The sequence below is a fragment of the Colias eurytheme genome, chromosome 13 (assembly GCF_061535395.1).
Source record: "Colias eurytheme isolate Ceu_HAF_F1 chromosome 13, ilColEury1 Martin Lab GWU primary, whole genome shotgun sequence".
Taxonomy (NCBI): domain Eukaryota; kingdom Metazoa; phylum Arthropoda; class Insecta; order Lepidoptera; family Pieridae; genus Colias; species Colias eurytheme.
This window is the reverse complement of record NC_142992.1, coordinates 322,897-345,483: the sequence shown is the minus strand read 5'-3', so window position 1 is coordinate 345,483 and position 22,587 is coordinate 322,897. Positions and strand designations below refer to the sequence as shown.

General features: G+C 35.9%; 2 protein-coding genes across 2 annotated transcripts in view; one reads left to right on the top strand and one right to left on the bottom strand.

The window, feature by feature from the left end:
- Myo31DF (Unconventional myosin ID) overlaps positions 1–14,927 on the bottom strand; it is a 57,192-nt gene extending 42,265 nt beyond the window's left edge. Inside the window, exon 1 of the mRNA XM_090108481.1 lies at positions 14,692–14,927. Within this exon, the coding sequence (XP_089964607.1) occupies positions 14,692–14,780 (89 nt within the window). The 5' untranslated portion in view covers positions 14,781–14,927. The remainder of the gene's footprint in view (positions 1–14,691) is intronic.
- Positions 14,928–15,496: 569 nt separating this feature from the next.
- LOC149903170 (uncharacterized) lies at positions 15,497–22,582 on the top strand. The gene is made up of 6 exons (XM_090108654.1): positions 15,497–16,039; positions 16,761–16,884; positions 18,223–18,369; positions 18,819–18,993; positions 19,379–19,453; positions 19,953–22,582. The coding sequence occupies exons 1-6, from the start codon at positions 15,846–15,848 to the stop codon at positions 20,426–20,428; spliced, it is 1,191 nt and encodes a 396-aa protein (XP_089964780.1). The 5' UTR covers positions 15,497–15,845; the 3' UTR covers positions 20,429–22,582.
- The last annotated feature ends 5 nt before the right edge of the window (positions 22,583–22,587 follow it).

The following is a 22,587-nucleotide window of genomic DNA, read 5'->3' as shown; positions in this document are numbered from 1 at the left end:
TGTTGTTGATTATTAACTTCGATTATAAACTTTTTCAATTAGTTAACTTCAAAAAAATCTAATTTTGACACAAAAATGATCCACTATTGAAAACTTAACATGATCCTCTCAATCACGTAAGCACATACCTACCATATGGCAGGTAAATAAAATAATTATATATTCCTCGCGATAATGAGTAATGACAAAACCACATATAAAAGAATATTGCACAGAATGTCGTCACCAAACGAATACACAATCAATCAAGCGTGCAATCAATTGACAAGTTTTACGCGACACTGCTCGAACTAAATATTTCCTCACTGACACATTAACTTACATATTTTATTTCCTTGATAATCACGTATTAATATTAACGAGACCGATTTTACATAAATTAGTAGAGGGCTCTATTTTATTTTACTTCATCTATAAAAGAAATAGTCGTATCGACGCGTCAGAGCGGGGGCACACGATGCGTTGCGGCGGCGGTGCGGCGCCGGAGCGGTGTCGCTGCGTCGTCTTACATAGAAATATCTGTGGCATGTCACACGATGCGCTCCGGCGCCGCACCGGACTTGTAACCACCAAGACGAGGCGGGGAGGGGTGAATGCGGTGCGACGTCGGAGCGGCACCGCTCAGTTGTTTTCGTCACAAGGAAGGACACGCTGTGCAACGCTGCTACGACGCCGCTGCGACAGAACAACGTTACGGCGCCGCACCGCTCGTGTGCCCACTGGCACGGTGAAATCTTTGCGGTGCGGCGCCGCAACGCATCGTGTGCCCGGGCCGTCAGTCGTCACGCGTTTGGATCCGGGATAAAAATTATATGAGCGATTAGGTATGTTATTCGGTAAAGAATACAAATGTAGCTACTTATAGAAAATACTAAAACAACATTTAAAACAGATACTTAAAGTAGTTACTATGTTAAGCCAGAAAACAAATAGGTAAATAAATTTAATTAAAGTTTCGTCGAAAAATAATATTAGAGGTAGAAGACTAAGTAGCACTGTAAATTAGTAGAAAAAAACATCGTCAGTCGAAACTCGAAAGGCGCATCTCATCGACCTTTACAAGTGTATCAGAGCGTAAACCAAGCGAGTGTGTTACACCCAAGTGCCAAATGCTGTGACCTTTCTTATAACATTTGGGAAGCCCCTGGAGGGAACCTGCTTATTCAGGACGATGGCATATGGCGATGGCTATTAGCATTGCAAATATTATATAAACATTTTACAAAAAGAGTTTCTCATACAATGATAGTGAGAAAGAAAAATAAAGTATGAAGCGTATATACATACGCACATATTTTATTTAGAAAATAGTTTTCACTCACAATAGTGTTGTAAAAACTTTTACAATTTACATACGTGAAATTTGATACCTATAAAGAAAGCTAACTCAACGTAAACGCGATAAAATACTTTAATCTAGTTCTAGTCTATTGTTTTACTTTTATTAAAAATATACATTGCGCTACTCGAATCAAAAAGAAACTGTAGTGTACACTGTACAGAATATTAATCAATGGCAACATATTTTAAATTAACATGGTTCATGATTCCAAAATAAATCGTAGCTCAGTCTAACCACTGCTTACAAAGTACATATACATAACACAAACATTAACATGGTATTTAACAATATTTACACAGCATGTAACAAAAACCTTGTGAAATGTACGTCTGTGTGAACCCCGTGAACCGCGTCACGGTCTGCAAGATCGCGTCTTCGCAGACAGATTCACAAGCGGATTGAGTTACCATGGCAACTAGGTTAGAAGTGAATAGGTACACCATGTTATATAGACTACAAGCCCGCATAGGACAAAAATATGGGTCAAATGAACCACCAGGGGACATATCTAGAACGATAGCAGAGCAAAAAATAATAAGATTCATCACTATGCCGTCACTTGTAAGCTGTCCAACTGAGTGCAGATGAGAATTGAAAAGTACAGGTAGACTCGGTAAATTTTGGTCATATATTTTTGTACGGCATTCTTAACCATCGATAGATCCATTAAAAATAATAAGAAACCGCTCAGTGCCGTACAAAAATGGTGGTCCACCAAGTCGGAATTTTTATTTAATTTCCGAGAGTTACCGGGGGTAAATTTGGTCATTTGACCATGTACGGCATCTGTGTCATACTATTGCTATACTGCTTTTAATCCATTATTCCGCAACGCCGTACAAAAATCATGGGGACAAGGGGAAAAAATCGAGAGTTGCAATCCCCTCTCTTTCCCCACTCCAGGGGGTCATTTGACTAAGTACGGCTTCGGTTCCAAAACATTATCTAGCACTCAAAAGTACTATTAAAAGCAATGCCGTCAAAAAATAATTGTTCTTTTAAATGTATACCAATAATCATCTTAATTTCATCGAATTCTTGATATAAAGAGCTGTAAGGTCATTTGACCCTGTACGGGAACTTTTTTTTTAACATGATATTGTAAAATTCAATTGTTGTATAGTATTGCCGTTCAAAAGAAACCGTTCTAAAAAAAGTTATAGAGAAATGCAAAACCAGAAATTTTGTTAAAGTTTAAACATCGTAGATTAATGAAATATAATAGTTTTCTACACTTTATCCGTTGTTTTAAATAGTATTAACATAGATAAATTAGGAAAAAACGATGCCGTACATTTTTATGCAGACCACATCTTTTAGGCTGATGAAAGCGACGAAAGCTACAATTTTAAGAGTGCTTTATGGCCATTTGATACAGTACGGCATTAACATATTTTTACCCAACTACGGCAAAGCAAAAGGAGGGTTATGGTTGTTTACAGGTCATGTATGTATGTTCATCTATTCCCTCGTAACTTCTAAACTACTTATCAGAATTCGACAAATGACATATCATTAGAAGCGTCTGAATTGTTCACTGGATAACCAGCGACCAGCTAGCTAAAGGCTATATGGGGTTTCACAAAATCTAATGTGGCGCCCTCTAGCGGACAAAACATACAGAGTAAAAAAATAAAGTTAAGATAAATATGCAGTGTTTGGTATCATTTGAAAGCGCTTTACTTGTACATTTTGAATATGTATATATTACTAGCATTTGCTTGTGACTTTACCTGTATTCATGGACTGATTGCATATAATTCACATCTTTTCGTTCATAGCTTTTTTATTAGTTCATCAATTTAACGGAGTCCATTCCACCTGACTGTCAATTTCCAAGGTGATAATTAACCACCTCGAGCTTCTTAATATTAATGTATATATATATATTTTATTATAAAAATATAAAGCAAACATTTCGTTATATGGTTTTTTTTCTTTTTCAGATTTTTCCCCTTTGAACCAACGAAAATGTACGGCACATGAAAAAATATTATCTATGCATAAAATACTTTAAAAATAAATTTATTTCGTGTTGTGTCAAATGACCCCCTGGAGTGGGGAAAGAGAGGGGATTACAACTCTCGATTTTTTCCCCTTGTCCCCATGATTTTTGTACGGCGTTGCGGAATAATGGATTAAAAGCAGTATAGCAATAGTATGACACAGATGCCGTACATGGTCAAATGACCAAATTTACCCCTGGTAACTCTCGGAAATTAAATAAAAATTCCGACTTGGTGGACCACCATTTTTGTACGGCACTGAGCGGTTTCTTATTATTTTTAATGGATCTATCGATGGTTAAGAATGCCGTACAAAAATATATGACCAAAATTTACCGAGTCTACCTGTACTTTTCAATTCTCATCTGCACTCAGTTGGACAGCTTACAAGTGACGGCATAGTGATGAATCTTATTATTTTTTGCTCTGCTATCGTTCTAGATATGTCCCCTGGTGGTTCATTTGACCCATATTTTTGTCCTATGCGGGCTTGTAGTCTAATATAAGCGTAAATAATATTATTCGTATGCACAGATTCGTATGCATTTTAAGGCTGTGTATCATATTACTTCAGTCTACAATTGACATTTCAAAATTTTAAGCTACTTACTTGTTTTTTTTTATATGTATATCAATCAATACTAGATTAAAAATAAAAGTACTTACCTGTTTTTTGCTGTTTGCAAATATCGAGGTTTCCATTCGTCGTAGGTTATACGTTAATAGGGAGGTATACATAGCTTCTAATAAATTTTATCTTAACTTAACTAGTTCCAATTTATATGCGACACCAGCTTTCAAATCCTCTTCGAAAGTTCTGAGGTAACAAACCCAAAAAAAACACAGCTAAATTCATGACTCCTTTTTTATTGAAGTCAGTATAACAGCAATTATAATCACCTACATTCTCTTAAATGCGTGTTTCTCGTACACTATGGTATCGAGGTGCAACAAATACCTCTGATAATGAAGTGATAACCAGACTGTTAGCAGCGGCCAATTAGCCACCATTAGCTATCTATTGTTCGTGCACTCGTTATCATGCTCAGTTAAACTTGGATGTTTTACATTTTATATTCATCATAATACAGGTATGTTATCGCTTCTATCACTATGCAATGCAATAACAAGGATATAATATTATACTGTTAGACGTAACATTTGATTTAATATTTTTGTGGATGAATAGTTGTCAATATAGCTGCCACTGTCACCTGTCAGAACATGCTTAGCTGTCGAATACTATAAATTGCCGCTTTCCTTTGACTCGTGGCGCAATCGTACGGATCGTGCCTAGGGGCTCGGACGTTGTTTATACGACGTTCGACCCAACTACCTTCACTTTGCTAATAGTCGTTGACTAGCTGCGATTTGTTAATCAATTAGGTAGCTGTGTAGAATCGCAGTACATTTTTGTTGCATTCAAACTAATATTTAAACCGGCCTCCCTTTTTATTTCTTACATCAGAATTGGGATAGAATTCAAGCCCACTATTTTTAAATGTGTTTAAGTTTACGTAGTTTTGTAACTGGCATTTGTGTTTTTTTTATTTCGTGCGTTGTGTAAAGTAAAAGTTTGTTACGTGGATTATTGTAACGGGAATGTAGTCCATCGAAGAAATTGTGTGTGCTATCTGGGCTGCGGTCCAGTGTTTGTAATAAAAACCTCTCAGTTCACAGGTAAATTAGATTGAGGGATGCGAGGGCCCTACGAAGTAGTGAACATCCTGCCTAGTGATCGATACGAGTTGAAACTTGTTGTGGTGACTACGGAAAGAAGATTCAAGCCGCGGCACAGCATAATATGGTGCCCTGGCGTGGCGAGTGGTGTCCTGAAGCATGTGCCGAGTTTTTTTGACGATGAATGTTATTGGCTCGTAGTGATTCAAATCGCTAGTCGAACCCTGGCGTTGAGGTATTGTCTAGTCGCTGACGTATCGTAGTGATGTATTTCACTAGTCGTACGAGCGTAGATATACCGTCAAGTCGCCGTCTGCATGTACGTAGTGAGTTGTCTCGCTAGTCGGATTTGAGCGTTGAGGTATTGTCTAGTCGCTGACGTATCGTAGTGATGTATTTCACTAGTCGTACGAGCGTAGATATACCGTCAAGTCGCCGTCTGTATGTCCGTAGTGAGTTGACTCGCTAGTCGGAGTTGAGCGTTGAGGTATTGTCTAGTCGCTGTTTTACTAACGAGTGCGTAGAAAAGTATGGTCAGTGTGGCCGAGGCAGTGTGTTTTTGAAATCCCGAGATGAACTACCGTTGTATTGTAATACGAGAAAAGGCGTACGAGGACGTACGTTTGTCAGTATGGCCGTGTTAGACGTAACATTTGATTTAATATTTTTGTGGATGAATAGTTGTCAATATAGCTGCCACTGTCACCTGTCAGAACATGCTTAGCTGTCGAATACTATAAATTGCCGCTTTCCTTTGACTCGTGGCGCAATCGTACGGATCGTGCCTAGGGGCTCGGACGTTGTTTATACGACGTTCGACCCAACTACCTTCACTTTGCTAATAGTCGTTGACTAGCTGCGATTTGTTAATCAATTAGGTAGCTGTGTAGAATCGCATCGCAGAAAATTAATAAAAAAATTTCCTTTAATGGTTAACTGTGGTCCTGACTCTCTTGGGTAAGAATAAAACATTAGTCAAGGACGGGATATATTATCTTATATATCATCTCTCTCATAATCTTTCATTTAATTATACCGCAAAAGGACCTCAAGGCTCAACCAATAACCATCTAATGAAATTTTAATGGATACTGTATATAGGTTATCAACAGGGGCCTCTTCCCCCTCTTTACCACCACAAATAAAACAATTCGCAAATGAGATAAAATGGTTTACGATGGGACAACGTAAAGCACTTAACCTATCCCCAAGGGTTAATTGATCGAACCTCTTTATTGCCAATAGAACAGCAAATGAGCAGGATTATTTAATTGGCCATGGATTCACAAATTTTTCCTCAATATAAAACTATGGAAATTCTTGGCCTTGCTTTGATGCTCACGGGCATATGGTGTTAAATTTATCAACACTGCCCATGGCTATCTCTTAGCGCAATAGATGTAAACACAGGCAATTTACCAATAGTTAGATGATTTTTATAGAAACTGTTCTTAAAATTCATAGCTAATGTTTCGTCTTGAATTGATAACAATGCCCAAAATGAACAAACTTTTATTTTGTTAACGCGGAGGGAAACTTCGAAGGATAGAGTTTTTTGAGGGGAAAGCAGTGTTCGTTGGCCAAACCCAAAGCATAGTGACAGTAAGTACCTAGTAACAGATCCTTGCCAGCTACGTTGAATACGAGTACATATACGTAAGTGATTGTAAATGTATTATTTTTCTCTTAACTGTGATAATCTTATGTGACGCAAATCTTACGTGAGCAGAGTCATATGGTTTTCCATCCGATAGAGATTTCAATCAATTGAAGCTGTCATTTGATCTCGATAATATTAGCTAACATTGGCTGCATTTCTTTACAGCTAGGTACCTACTTGTCCAGTATTATTCCAAAAGCCGCTACCCCAGAACATCATTATCCCAAAACATTACCCCAAAGTGTCGACAAACTCGTAAAACTCGGCCGCAATCAAAGCGGCGAACCACAAAGAGGATCGGGTATCACAATATGGCACACGGGGGAAATTGAGCAATATTGAAATAGTGGTTTCTTACATAAACATGATATATATCGCTTGCGAGATTGCCGCCGCCGCAAATGTTAACTTATAACCGGTAATAGTCCGCAATGAGCGATCATCGATACTAATCATGATTTACGACTTTTCGCGTGTATTTTGTGGGCTTTGTTGCGTTTTATGTAATATTCTTAGCAAATTAAAAGGAAACCTCTATGTGTAGATGCAATGAGTTCTTTTATCTCTATCTTCTCTATCTCTATATATATAAAATTCTCGTGTCACAATGTTAGTCTGCATACTCCTCCGAAACGGGTGGACCGATTCTCATGAAATTTTCTATGCATATCGGGTAAGTCTGAGAATCGGCCAACATCTATTTTTCATATGTACCACGGGCGAAGCCGGGGCGGACCGCTAGTATTTGTATATTTTATTACTTTCTTCTACAAATAAAATCAGGTTTAAGAAACCAAGTCCGCTTATATACACCTCATATTAAATAATATATATGGCCCACTTCTTACGAATGTTTACTACCTATACTCTATACTATAGTCTCACTATAGGTTTATTTTTATTGCAATAATGGACTCTAGTGTTTATAATCGCACGTTAACATCGCGTGGTACAACTATAGTATGTTATTAAGCTATAAAAAGGATGGAGGAAAAACGAAAGGACGCATCTACCTTGAGTGGTGACATCATGCCGACAGCTCGCTATTGTTTGAGCTATCGCCGGCAAACAATACACGTCTTGTACGTACGCCTAAATAAATTTATTATGACTATTATCGTCATTATTATATAATAATGTGCGTAATGAATTTAGAATTGTATTTAGTAAGTGACAATTATAAAAAATATTTAAACTGATAAGGATAAAAATCAGTCGAACATAAATTAGTAAGATTTGCCAAATATCCAGACCACATACAATGTGGTGTGGTGTATAACAGTAATATTCTCAGTGGGGAAAATTGACACTGCTAATGATACTGCTACAAAACATAATGGTAACCCATATTACCTACCACATCTATTACTGAAACTTTGGTGTATGTCCGTCTGTCAGTCCTTTCTACAACAGGCTTTATCTCATTGACATCTATTTACTAAAAGATTATTAATTTATTTTCAAGTTCATATACAAATGTGTAGGTACTCAAATTTCGACGGACCGAAGGACGATTTTTAAAAAACACAAGATTTAATTTACACGTCTTTAATTAGTGCTTTCTACATTCAGAATGAATTAAACTAAAACTTAAACTAATAAACTTATCTCTAAACAAAAATGCAGCGTTTGAAGAAATACAATATGTATGCATTAAGGCGATGCAGGGTGGCCATAGTTTGCTGCGTTAACAAATATGACATCGCTCGCATGTACTGCGGGTGGCCCCGATATAACTCCTCCATCCTCAGTTTCAAGAAAATCTGAAGGGTTTTCTTGAATACATATTTTTCTTAGTTAGACTTAATAACTATGACGATTACAATGATAATTACGATTAATACAAAAGTTATAATGTTAATCACTCCGACGGCACTATTCACTGTACTATTAAACTGGTTTTCACTATTTTCACTATTTTCAATTAAATGCCTAAGCATATTTATGTCAGTTAAATTTGCACCCTTCAGGTTAACAGGCTTCATGTCGGTCTGGGAGTTCATCAAATTTGGTAATATAATTTTTGGTAAACTTGGGTATATAATATCATTTCCATTCGCTTCATATTTCTTTAGTGTTATATCTCCGATTTTCACGTAGCAGCCAATCTCGTCTAACGCCAATAAATAAGTACCACGAAGAAATTCGTGGGTTACCTCATTTTCACAGACCTTAGTAAGTACTGTTTCCACATTTACGTAAAGTATCCATCTATTTGGTAGAACATTGTCGATTTTCACGTCATCTATGGAAATGGGAATCTGCTGACAACTGGAAACATTTGTGGATAGCCGCAGAAGATCGGTTAAACAATCATCTTTATATAATGTTGATGTCAGTATTTCCGGGCATAGGAACAGGTCTTCATCAATTTCTTTGCATGGTTGTGAAAGTGGCATCGTTTTCAACCCCTTCACAAGGACATATGGGTATTTGGGAAGGATAAGGGAAGTCTGACCTTTTTCTTCGTTAAATATAGGTAAAGGTATTATTTTAAAATATGAGTAAATATCATCAGTAATTAATGGAATAGTCATTACGAATTTTATTTGACTTTGTTTTACATAAGTTTGTACTTCTATTAATTGTTCGATTTTAAGAACATTATCTAAATTTACTGGAAATGGTAACTTAGAGCTAGTTTCAATATTTTTTAATAAAAGTAATAATTCCTTCGTATCTACAACGGATTGGTGTAAAAGTTTAATTTTACTAAAAGCTACAGCAGTTTCAATTTCACTTAATCTAACGTAAATAGACATAAAATTATGTAGGAATGCAGAATATGTATGTATAATTTCATTAGTCCTTTGATGTAAATTTGTGTCGTTTAAAAGCGAATCAATTACATTTAGCTTATTCTGGATTGCAATAAAATTGTTATTAGATATTTCAGCCACATTTAATAACGAACCCACCATCTCAGTAACGATCGTCATCTTATGTATTATAGAGTCTTGTTTAGACTTTAATTTTTCAATAGTGTTTTCAAATTGTATAGCATCTTCGTTGTCGAGGTTACCGGTGATAATTTTTATAACTGAACCAAGTGGATTTAATAAACCACGTTTAGATCTAGAAGACGGAATTAATTGTTCAAATTTATCAATAGTACAATTCATATGATAATCTGTTTGTATTTCTGTTGTAATAAAATCGGAACCTAACGCTTTTACATCAATACAACTATGAACCTGATTTCTAAATGATAGATAACTATTTATATTAAATTCTAAATCGTCATATATTAACTTTAAATCTAACACCTTAATAACTCTCCATGTGTCATTGCTGACGACTGCATAGCCTTCACGGAGGGGTAGTATTCCGGGATTCCGTTTAATCTGGTGCAGCTGAAGGCCCTGGTTTTGGATCACATGGATCGTCAGAAGCAGTAACCTGCGGAGGACGCTTAATGTATTTAATTGGAACTTTAGTCTCACGATTGTGTGTCGTTACTGGCACAATATTTCTATGGGTTGGTCCCGTGAAATAATTCCGATATGTAGGCCTATCTTTAGCACGTCTCGTGTTAAGTCCTTTAATGTAAACTGAATATCCTATGTCTATGTTAAAATCATTTTCACCGCCATGCTTATCCTTAATAACCTGTTTCTTATGAATAATTTTGTCTGTAAGATATTTGTATAAGAGTTTTGTGCGTTTGTGGTGATCTTTTACAAATTGTTGAGTTAATTGTTTATTAAAATCTACAGCTTCATCTAGAATCAGTATGTCTTCCGTATCAAGATCGCGAGCTGAGTGAACCGTATCTGTATTTTCGCTATTATTGCTAGACGCAGTCAAGGTGCTGCTTTCCATGGTTATTGTACTACTATCAGGTGACGGAATCGAATATGGGGACCTCGGGCGATTATCTTTAGTGATAGGCACTGTTCGGTCTGAATCAGACGAAATTTTAATCGGCGTCAAGGGTCGGTCACATTTTCCCGCCTGATCGTTACTAACTTTTACTATTTCATCGGTTAAGTGTTTTTGAAGATTTCGCTCCTTTTCATCTACATTAACTTTTATTGACACGTCGACTATTGCTGCTGGCGTACGAACGCTTTCACGAAAAGTCTGAAAATCTAATATAGCGTCACCGTTCTGAAGGTTAGTTGGAATTGATACTCTAGTTTCTGATCGAGGCTCTAAGGTGATTCTTAACGGAAGGTTATATATAATCGGTATTTTGGCGTTAAATGTTTCTAAAACTTGGTGCTTCATATCGATATTTGCATCTAGTTTCTTTAGTAAATCAGATCCGATTAATCCATCATACTTACTGTCTACATTGTATACATAAAATTTGTGGGAAAGTGAGCTTCTAAAAGTTTTTAATAACAGAATTTCTATAACCTCATCATGAGTGCTTTGCGCATGGGTACTAACAACTGTAAATTGTTCATACTGTTTATGATCTCTAAAATATTCTTCTGCTTTGGCCGGACTTATAAAGGAACGACTACTTCCTGTATCTATGAGAAACTTTGCTTTTATTTCGGGAACTATAATATGTGGTAATTTTAAGAAGCTGTCATAATAATTTAAATTTATTATTTCACTGTCTCGTCGGAGGCCGGTAACAGGAAATTCATTATTGTCATTAAAATTGCTTTCAATTACTTCCGGATCGGTATACTCGTATAACTCGTTCACTGCGTCTTCTTTATAATCTAAGGGTGAGTTATCGTAGTTTTCATAATTTGGTTCATCGCAGTAATATATGTTATGAGTTACGTTTTGCCTCATAGGTGCCGTACGCATTGATACATCGCTATTTAAGCCGGGGTTCGGTGCCTGGGCATGTTGTATGCCAAATTTAAAACGAGGTTGGTCTGTTTGTTGATTTGGGATTCCTAATTGATAACCGGTATTTTGAAAAGGTCGCAATTGGTGGTTATTATCAGATTGTGTGCCAAATTTATAGCCTTGGGCTTGTGGTGTTTGCCTTAACTGTTGAATAAAATTTTGTCGCGGTTGTTGTGCGAAATTCGGTCTATAACCAATTGGCTGTTGAGGACTGCCGTACTTTAAGTTTTGATTTATAGGCATTGTAATAAAATTAGGTTTGAATGAATTTTGAAAAGTGTTTTGGGTTATAGGTTTTGGCTTACTAATCTTTGCGTTATATTGTTGTATAAAATTTACTTCTTCCGTAACTACGCTTAGTGCATTTTCTAAGTTTTTACAACCCCTTAATCTAACAATCCGGATCATGTCCTCCGGGAGGTTGTACAGAAAAACATTTAACGCAGTATTATTGTATATGATCATTTTCGCGGCTTTGACCCCTTCATGCGTGAAGCGGTTCACCTTTGAAAATAGGGAACTTTTTACGTTTTGTATTCTGTGGCAAAACTGTATGTAACTTTCACCTTGTTTTATTTTTAACCCTTCTAACTCTAATGCTATACACTCTTCCGATCGCGGGTCTCCGAAATGTTGGGTAAGTATTTCTTTCAATTCAGTCCATGCAGTTATATTTTGGTAATCACTAAGCAGTGAAGCTGCCTTACCGATAAGCCTGCTCGTTATGGCATGGTATACATATAAGTTTTGTGCGTTATTACTCACATCTTGGAATGACCTTATAATATATTCACTTTTATTGATAAATAGGTTTAACAGTTTTTCATCCCCATCAAATTTGGGAATGATACATAGTATTTCTCTAGGAATGAGTTTAATCTCTTCCATTTTGCGTAGTTTTATCGATTAAAACACGAAATTAATGAAAGTAACACTTAAAATCACTAACTAATAACTAACAATTAAAATTAAACACTAAAAATTACGACTTATCACGATAATTGTAATGAACAAAATCAAATAAACGTAATGATTAGGCCGACTATTTTGGGTCGGGGATTTCGTGAAAAACAGGGACTATGAAAAACAGGAGTGAAGAGGTCTACTCACAGTCTGCTCGCTCCCATGTCCTTCACTTATGATCCTGAATGCTCGTCCTTGAAGTCTCCGTACGCGTTTCACTGCAGCGATTCAGTTTTTACGCGTACGCGTCGCGGGAGTTATTTATTTAGTTCGAGGATACTCGTCTGTACCGCACTATCACAGGTCCTTAATTATGGCTTTACTGATAGCTCGGCAGCAGGATAATATCGAGTATCCTACCGGCTGCGCCACTCAAATTTCGACGGACCGAAGGACGATTTTTAAAAAACACAAGATTTAATTTACACGTCTTTAATTAGTGCTTTCTACATTCAGAATGAATTAAACTAAAACTTAAACTAATAAACTTATCTCTAAACAAAAATGCAGCGTTTGAAGAAATACAATATGTATGCATTAAGGCGATGCAGGGTGGCCATAGTTTGCTGCGTTAACAAATATGACATCGCTCGCATGTACTGCGGGTGGCCCCGATATAACTAGGTACAACTACCACAATAATAAAACAAGATTTATTTTAAAGTAAATATTACTAATATCACAATATTATACAGTTTATACACCTAGTGATGCGGCTGATAATTAAAACTAAGCAGCTAAGATGAAAATAATATGTTTTAATATTGCTATGCTCTGCTTTAATACTATGAGTTATGAGTTGCCCATTAAGCAGCATGCAACGTTTTTACATGAACTAAACTATATGAAAATGAAAATGATGTGACACACAAAGAATGATCTCTGTATGTTTGCACGGTGCAATTCACAAGGTTCACAGCCACCGGTGGCTAGCGAGAGTCACTTGTCACATTTATCTACCTCTTTACCAGGAAGGCAGTCTTCATTTTTAAGTAGGAACTGTAATAAATAGATGCTGTCATAGACATAAACAAAGTGCAAACATTTCTCAACTTTTAACCACTTTGCCTTTGGTCCGAACCAATATTTATAATTGTTTTAAATAATTAAATCACTTGCCAAATTTTATTATGAATATTTTATTTAGATTTTTTTTTCATATTATTGTGATCTGTATCATTTTAATCTAGTTATACTAATATTATAAAGCTGAACTGAAGAGTTTGTTTGTTTGAACGCGAACTACTGACCAGTCCGTTCTGAAAAATTATTTCAGTGTTAGATAGCCCATTTATCAAGGAAGGTTATAGGCTATATATCATCACGCTAAGACCAACAGGAGCGGAGCAATGCGGGGGAAACCGCAGGGCACAGCTAGTATCAAATATAAAAAAAAATATTTGACATTATAAATTTAATTACTTAATTAGATATTAGATAAATTCAAGTATTGTTCATTTCTAAAACATTTCAATTCAATTCATTTATACTTTAATTTTAAAGTATTTATACTTTAATTTTAAAGTATAACCACAGAATACATAATAGTAGCTAAACGCTACAGAACGGACACTCTCCGCCTCCCGCCAAAATTAAACTTACCTCACCCCCGCGCGATCAGACATAAAATGGGCCATATTTTTCTGCAAGGACGATACGCAACGAAGATTGACAACATTAATCAAATTGACTTAAAGTAATTTTATTATTTCGGATTTATGATTATCGTTTTTCGTAGAAAATGGTTAGATATTGTGCTGTTTACGGATGTATTTCATCAGAAAAACGCGAATTTTTTTTACGCTAGTCACAAATGTGCCAACCATAAAGCGTTAACACACACATTTGCAGTCTCCACAGTGTGACTGTCAAAACGATCATTTTGTATGGAGTGTCCGGGGTGTGGTATAACTCTCTAGGATTTGTTTTAAATTTTAAAAGAACTTAAAATAAATATGTATTGTTATTTACACAGGTGTAGTAACTCAGTATTGTCAAGTCAAGGTTACAAAAGTAATACATTTTTATTAACTTGACTAGATATTATGAATTACATTGAATATCATTAAAATACACTTTTATGACGATACGAAAAGAACTTGAAAACTTTGTCGAGATGTCTTACAGCCCAAAGTTCTACTTTACTTCGAAACATTTTACTTTTCTTTTAATAAGTCTACGAGTATGATGCTGAAGATATAAATAATTCATGACTTATCACTTACCTCAGTTGCAGATTTTCGATAAATTTGTCCGTAGTCAAATTGTCCAACAGAACGAAGTCGGGGACTCCGACTTCTGGTTGGCTCGTCATGGCTAAGAACTAAACAAAACTACATATACAGAACACTACTCTTTCTTCAGTTAAACTTTGTCGCGTTATACAGTAAGTTTATTCAACTATTGTCAACAAACCGTTAAAATCACACACAAAAAAACATACGTCCTCCCTTTACCAATATTTCAGACAAACTGACATATTTTTAAATTTTGATTTAAAAATGGCCACCCGCGTAGAAATAATGTTGCCATAGAACATAAATCTTACAAGCACATACAGTGATATATCCTAAGGGCGTATACAGAAAGAAAGCTTGAAACTTATAAGCGCTTATAAGCGCTTATCGGCGCTTATAAGCGCTGGTAACCCGCGCAGGAAAATATATGAACATGCGCTTATAAGCGCTGATAGGCGCCGACAAGTTTCAACAAGTTTCAACAAACTTGTCGGCGCCGATCGGCGCTTATAAGCGCATGTTCATATATTTTCCTGCGCGGGTTACCAGCGCTTATAAGCGCTTATAAGTTTCAAGCTTTCTTTCTGAATACGCCCTAAGGATATATCAAAAACATTTATATAATTTTTAAAACACTTTTGATAAAATAAGGGGTTCATAAAATTTGTACATAAAGCATAGAAGTCACAATAAATATTATGAAGAAATTTCAAGTTCATTGTTTTATTTTTTATCTGTATTGAAACATGTTTCTATACATACTCTGTCGTACGCCATTTTCCTTGTTGTAGGCGCCTCAAATGTCATAATAATTTCCAGTTTCTGAAAATTACGTTTTATTTCCTTTTTTGCGTTATTTTCAAAGTTTTATTGATGTCTGTAATTATATATAAGTGCAATTATATTTTATTTGCTTTAATTCTCGTATTTATTTGCATATTTTTATAAGTGTTCGCTCATACGCACCAAGGACCTTTGATTGATGTTCTACAATGAGAAATAAAGAATATCTTTTGAAAAGGTAGCACGTACTTTTGACGCCCACAATATTTGTCAAGGGCTTTTTCGCTGCGTACTTTAGAATATATGAAAGGAATGGTGCCGTGCAGAAAGTTTTAAGTTTAGTGCGTATATATGGAACAATGAGTGATTCTCCGGGGGTCGAGTGGCTGCCGGCCTACAGTCCTGGCCCTCCGCGGCACAGCCCGCTGGGCCCCATCCCGCGTTTCCTCTACGAAGATGTCCAACCTCTTGCATTGCAACAGGAAAACAATAACAAGGAAATTGAGGAGAAACTAAACGCAAATAAAATAAAACATCCCAAGCCAGCTTACAGGTAACGTAAATTTATGACTTTTCCTTAATCAAAGAAACCTTCAAGCTATTTATGTTGTTAGAGTATATAATTTAGATGAGGTCATTCATTTTGTTATTAATGGCTATTGCAATTTCATTGTCATGCTTTGAAGTGACCAAAAAGACACAATCAAGAAACTGTAGGAAATAAAAACAATTTATAATGAAATGAAAACATCTCTAGTATTCCATTAACCTGTTTAGTTTTAAAACAAATAATTAATTATCATGATATTTAATTGTTTTAAATGTTTTTTTTTATCATCCTTAACTGAAACAAATAATTTTTTGTGAAATTATATTTATAAAGCAACTTTTTGATTTCTACATCAAAAAGTCACAATACCTCACAAGTCAGAAGTTTGCTTCCTTTTCTTACAGTAATTTTATTTATATTACTAGCTTACCGCCCGCGGCTTCGCCTGCTTTGTCTAAAACCTAATAAATAATATACTAAAACCTTCCTCTTGAATCACTCTATCTATTTAAAAAAACCGCATCAAAATCCGTTGCGTAGTTTTAAAGATTATAAAGATTATAGTAGCATACAAAGGGACAGAGAAAGCGACTTTGTTTTATACTATGTATGCATCATGCATTAAAGAATATCCTAGTTATTATTATATGAGTGTAATTACATTTTGACACATTTTATATTATATACTTGAAATTTTACAATAAATTGTTGCCAAAATTTCCAGTTACGCAAGTATGATCAGACTGGCAATAAGCAGTTCACCGAACGGGAAGATGACACTGAACGAGATTTATAATTACATTTGTAATGCATTCCCTTATTATAAAGAGGCGGGAAAAGGATGGATGGTATGTAAAATATTTTAATAGATATATTTTAGTAAAGAATTACGAGTTTTCATAATCTATAATTCTGAAGAATTTGTTTGTTTGTTTGAATGCGCTAATTTGAAAAATTATTTCCAAGCGGTATAATTTGAAAAATTATTTCCATGTTAGATAGCCCATTCATTGGGGAAGGCTATAAGCTATATATCATCACGCTAAAACCAACAGGAGCGGAGCTAGTTTTAAATAATATATGTAGTGAAGTGACCACCTCCTTAGTACAGTGGTTGACGCATGAGCGTAGAACCAAGGGAGCCAGGGTTCGATTTCCGGTGGAGACAAAGAAAAAAAAATTACTCAGTCTGGCAGGACACAGAAGGCTGATCACCTACTTGTCCCTAAAGAAGATCGATCAGTGAAACATATTTATGATTGCCCCTCGCCCCACTGGGGGACATGGGACTTCACTTATGTAATGAAGTGATCTATATAATTGTTTTGAATTGCATAGCATATCTTAACATTAGCAACTATGGAGTTTCTTGCCGGTTCTTCTCCATAGATACTGCTTTCCGAATTGGTGGTAAATGTAAAAAATATGTATTGACGTTTCAAAAGTGCTTCTAATTGAATAAATAAATGTTTGAGTTTGAGTTTTAGATCCTGGAATATTCCGTTTAGTACTCACAGTTTAAATTTTTATAAATTACTATCTTTCCGCCCGCGGCTTCGCCCGCTTTGTCTAAAACATAATACATTATATACTAAAACCTTCCTTTTGAATCACTCTATCTATTAAAAAAAAACGCATAAAAATCCGTTGCATAGTTTTAAAGATTTAAGCATACATAGGGACATAGGGACAGGGAAAGCGGTTTTGTTTTATAGTTTATACTATGTAGTGATGACTAATTATATTCAATAAAATCTTGAAAGACAAAATCCACTATTCTATTGCTTACTTAAGCTACTTTACAATAAAGATTCTATTGCAAGGTACTTTAATGATAAAAACAATAGAATTGCAAGTGGACAAAACAGCTAAAAAGTAATGAATGTGTGAATCCCCATGTCCCCTTGTGGGCTATGGGGTAAATGCATCTAATAAGGAGGCAGTAAAAAGTAATGAATGTAAAAATAAATTATTAATATCTGTAGAACTGTTATCTCCAAAACTGTTACATTTGGAACAAAGTTGTTACATGCAGATAGTTTAAATTGGATAATTTTTATTGAAGAAATGTTTAACTGAAACATCTTAGTGGTAAACAGAAACAAAAAAAGAAAATAATTTTTTTGTTATTTAAAAACAAATAAATAGAACTCAGAATAATATATTTTTATTTATGCCATTTCCAGAACTCGATAAGACACAACCTATCGCTGAACAAGTGTTTCATGAAGGTGGCTCGCAGCAAAGACGACCCGGGTAAGGGCTCGTACTGGGCGATGGACAGCAGCTACAAGATGGCAGAAGTCACGCCGCGCCGGCGCAGGAGTCTGCGAGTGAGTGATTTTTGTATTAATAATTGACATATTACAAAAATAAATATATAACAAATAATAATATGGGTGGTTTTTAATCTTAAATCTGAACTAAAATTAATTTTTTCTAAGTTTATTTAACTCCGTTTATTTAACTCAGAAAAAATGAATGCCTTAGGTTGTAATTTATGCCAGGTCAGCCTTGCAGAACTGGACGAGAAGCTAGTAATTATATTTTAAGAACAAGCTCTTTCTTCACCTTTTAAGTTCATTAGCTTTAAAACATAACTTTTTTGAAGATACAGAAAATTAATTTTATTTAATTTTTTTACATATCAAATTTTTTTATGAATGGGTTGACGTTACTCTGCATCTGCTAAAATTGTAATTATGTTATGTAGTATACATATAATGCATAGCCTACACCAGCATATTGTCTGTGATGTTAATCAAGTTTGTCACTCTGGCAGATGGCCCCGTACAGCCCGGAGTGCAGCTCGAACAGCAGCGGCGACACGGCGCTGGCGGGCGCGAGCGTGCCCACGCCGCCGCCCACGCCCACGACCCCCACTGCGCCCACCACGCCTACGACCCCTACCACGCCTGTCTCGCCCAATGTGAAGGAGGAGGTTAAGGAGGAGTCGGGTTAGAGCATTTTTATTATCTACTAGCTGTGATCCGCGGTTGCTCAGCTCCTGTTTGGTCTTAGCGTGATGGTATATAGCTTATAGCCCTTCTTTATAAATGGGCTATCTAACACCGGAAGTGTTTGTAACACCGGAATGGTTCAGTAGTTTACTCAATCACACCTAAACTACTGAACCATTTTTCATGAATTTTGGTATGGAGATATTTTGATACCCGAGAAAGGACATAGGCTACTTCTTATCCCGGGAAAATGTCGCAATCCCGGAAATCCCACGGGAACGGGAACTATGCGGGTTTCCTTTAAAAACGCGAGTGAAGCCGCGAGCGGAAAGCTTGTATTTTATTAAAAGGGTAAATTGTAATTAATTATTTCCTGTTTCAGAATCAAAACATACTGATGATGCACTGTCAGCTCTGATGAACGAGGAACTTATAGCTGATGTGGATATTAGCAGAGGTATGTTATTGTTATATTTTTCAAATTGATTTCAAATTCAAATTGAGCATGTTAATAAATAAATAGTGCCAACTATTTATTTATTAACATGCTCAATTTGAATTACAATCTAGTGTTGAAAACCACTTTAGTTATTATTATAGCTGATAAAATTTTACATATTTTGTTTCCCATTATTTTTAAGCCTTATATTCATAGTAAATATTTGTTTAGCAACCTAGTAAAATTAACATGTTACAAAGATACTATTAAGTTAACAATGAATTTTAAAAGAAAATTAGAAAATTCACCCAGTGACTTCTTTCAAATAAACTTTTCAGCAACATTGTTGATCACCATGTCCAAAATATGTTTACCATAAATATAAGCTTTAATTATAGGTCAATAAGCGCTGTTTTGCTTTACCGACTTTACATATGAGCTAATAAGATCTATAAAGACCTATGTTACTTATAAGACTTTATGTGTAAGCTAATAAGAGCTATATTTCCGTGTACAGAGCGCTGGTGGTGGTCGGGCGCGCGGCGGCACGTGTGCGAGGTGCGGCACTCGGCGCTCACGGACGACTACGGGAACTTCCGCGACGAGCGCCAGGACGACTGCGACTGCCCCGCGCACGACCTCGACCCCGCCAGCCCCTCCAACCCCCAGCTGTCGACCCCCACCACCCCCGTAACCCCCATACTCGCGACCCCCCTCGTGACTCCAACCCCCATCGCGACTCTGGTGACCCCGACCCCACTAACGACTCAGAACCCCCTGCAACTGACCCCAACTGGAACTATAGCTAACCTAGCCCCGCCCCTCCCGCAATCGGTTCTCGTGACCCCCAGTATAGCTCTGCCGACCCCCACGGGCCTGCCGACCCCCACTGGCCTGCCGACCCCCACTGGCCTGGCAACCACTGGCCTAGCGTTGGGGTTACCAGCGGATATATCGGTTCTGGCCAGCAAGTGGCACAACGGCGCGTTATAACAACGGCAAGTCCAGCTCACCTTATATTAAGGTCCGTGAGTGTTGGCTGCGAGTAGAGTTGGGCGGTTTAGTGTTGCCAGTAGCACCTTGTTTGGCTCGGGGGACTATAAAGTTAGTGTTTGTAATTATTGTTGGTAATGTTCTACAAATTTGCATTGATTTTACAATCATTATTTTCAGAATTTCATTGTTTAACCTATTAACTTTTTTTTTTCAAAGATTGAAATAGACATAGTGTCACCCCTGAGCCAGCAATGTGGTAACTATCGTGTTCATGATGACATATACCAAGTTTTTACCAATTTTATTGAAGCGAAATGTTTTATAGACATTTACTTGAATTATATTATTGTTCAGTGCGTAGAGTAGCGTCGGGCGATCGGCCGCAGCGGGCTCGCTTCTTTGTGACGCTGCATTTGCGAGGATATATTATTTATTGTAAACGATACAGATTTAAAAGTAACATATCTACGTTTTGTAGTGTTACCTCGACTAGGTAGGACTTTTTGACGCGGATATTCGTAAAAATGTAAAAAATTAACAAAAATATATCTTAATATTAACTAACATTTGAATGTTTATTTACAGCGAGAGTTATTTTCGAGTTAAAGATATAATTATTTATATATTTCGATGCAAACTTGATACTTTACGCTTCCAAGTGTAGCCGGATGACGAGCAGATCTCACAACGACCAGTATATCTTATGTAATAATTTAATATACTTAAACATAGTGTTCACTTAACGTTTAGTTCTTATACATATATGAATTAGTTTTACGAATTTATAGTTTAACGCGAATATACGTAAAATGCTTTTTAGGTTCTTTTATAGATTATTCTGCTTGCCGCCGTTGAAAATTAACTTCATAACGTCCACAGCAATAGGAAAAATTATTCATCTCGCTTGCACAGTATTTACCTCTCTGTTCAACGTATAGTGAGTAACAGAGAGGTACATACTGTGTGACTGAGATGAAGAGCGTCAGTTAGCCTTTTTTATTACTAACAACAATAAATATCAAGATATATCTATCCCTTTCCGATTTACAAATAATGTAACGTTAAAATGTTAATTAAAATGAAGAAATTCATGAATATCGTTGTGTGAACAATCACATCTTAAAATATAAAAAGATATAAAAATATCAAAACATTTGAAAAAACGTATAAAAAGTGTTAGATATAATATTGCTGTGGATCGACAAACTAGACTCGTGTGCCATACGGAGTGTCGTGTCTCGGAACGGTCCCATATCTTGTTGAATGTGTTCACATATACACGTCTCTAGGGTAGCTTAGCGTAGCCGTGTAATGTATATAAGAGTATATGGGGGTCAGTTGGACTATACCGCAACCCCTAACCCCCTTTTCGAAGCATAATATTTTAAATTATATAAACGGAGCCGCGCCTCCCTATATAATGATATATGAGACCATAGCGTAGGAGGTTAGTGTAAGGACTCGTCTAAACGTGTAATTTAGTTTCATTAACGTCCAATAATGAAATTGTAATAGCGATGCGGGATCATTATATATTATTATTTATTCAAATCTCTATCACCGATCACTGACTCGACCCGAAAGTGTATATTTAGAAATATTTAACTGTTCGTAATTAACATTCCTTAATTTTCGTGTCAAAATTATATATATTGTGTAACATAATATGTAGTAAGTTTTATTTGGTATATATGAATAATATTCAGTATTCGATAAGTATTGTTAAGTTGGTCGCAAGCGGAAGTAACGACGCGGTGCATAGTAAGTTGCCATCACTGATCGTTTGATATTTTATTGTTTTTCTGTGATAATCAATTTATTTTCGAAAAAAATATACGATTCGTGAATACGTCTATAGTCCTACTATTCATTATTTAAAAAGAATGATATTTTAAATCGAGTATATTTTATTTGTACTTTTCATATTGAAGCATTGTATTTAGTTTGTGAAGGATTTTTATTGTTTTTCAAGATGTCCGTCACTGATTGGGTTCGACAACTCCGCCTATAGTTGATATTACCGGCAATTTATATGAAATTATTTTATTTGTATGCGACGATCGTGCGTTAGCCGTTTACTTTATACTTTAAGAGTAGAATGTTCTACCTCTATACAAATGATAGTTGATGTATATTAAAACTTTTAACAAATTGTG

Coding starts and splice junctions, on each gene's coding strand:
- LOC149903170 (XM_090108654.1), top strand. CDS start 15,846: ATGAGTGATTCTCCGGGGGTCGAGTGGCTGCCGGCCTACAGTCCTGGC. Junction 16,040..16,760: donor CATCCCAAGCCAGCTTACAG/GTAACGTAAATT, acceptor CAAAATTTCCAG/TTACGCAAGTATGATCAGAC. Junction 18,994..19,378: donor GGAGGTTAAGGAGGAGTCGG/GTTAGAGCATTT, acceptor TTCCTGTTTCAG/AATCAAAACATACTGATGAT.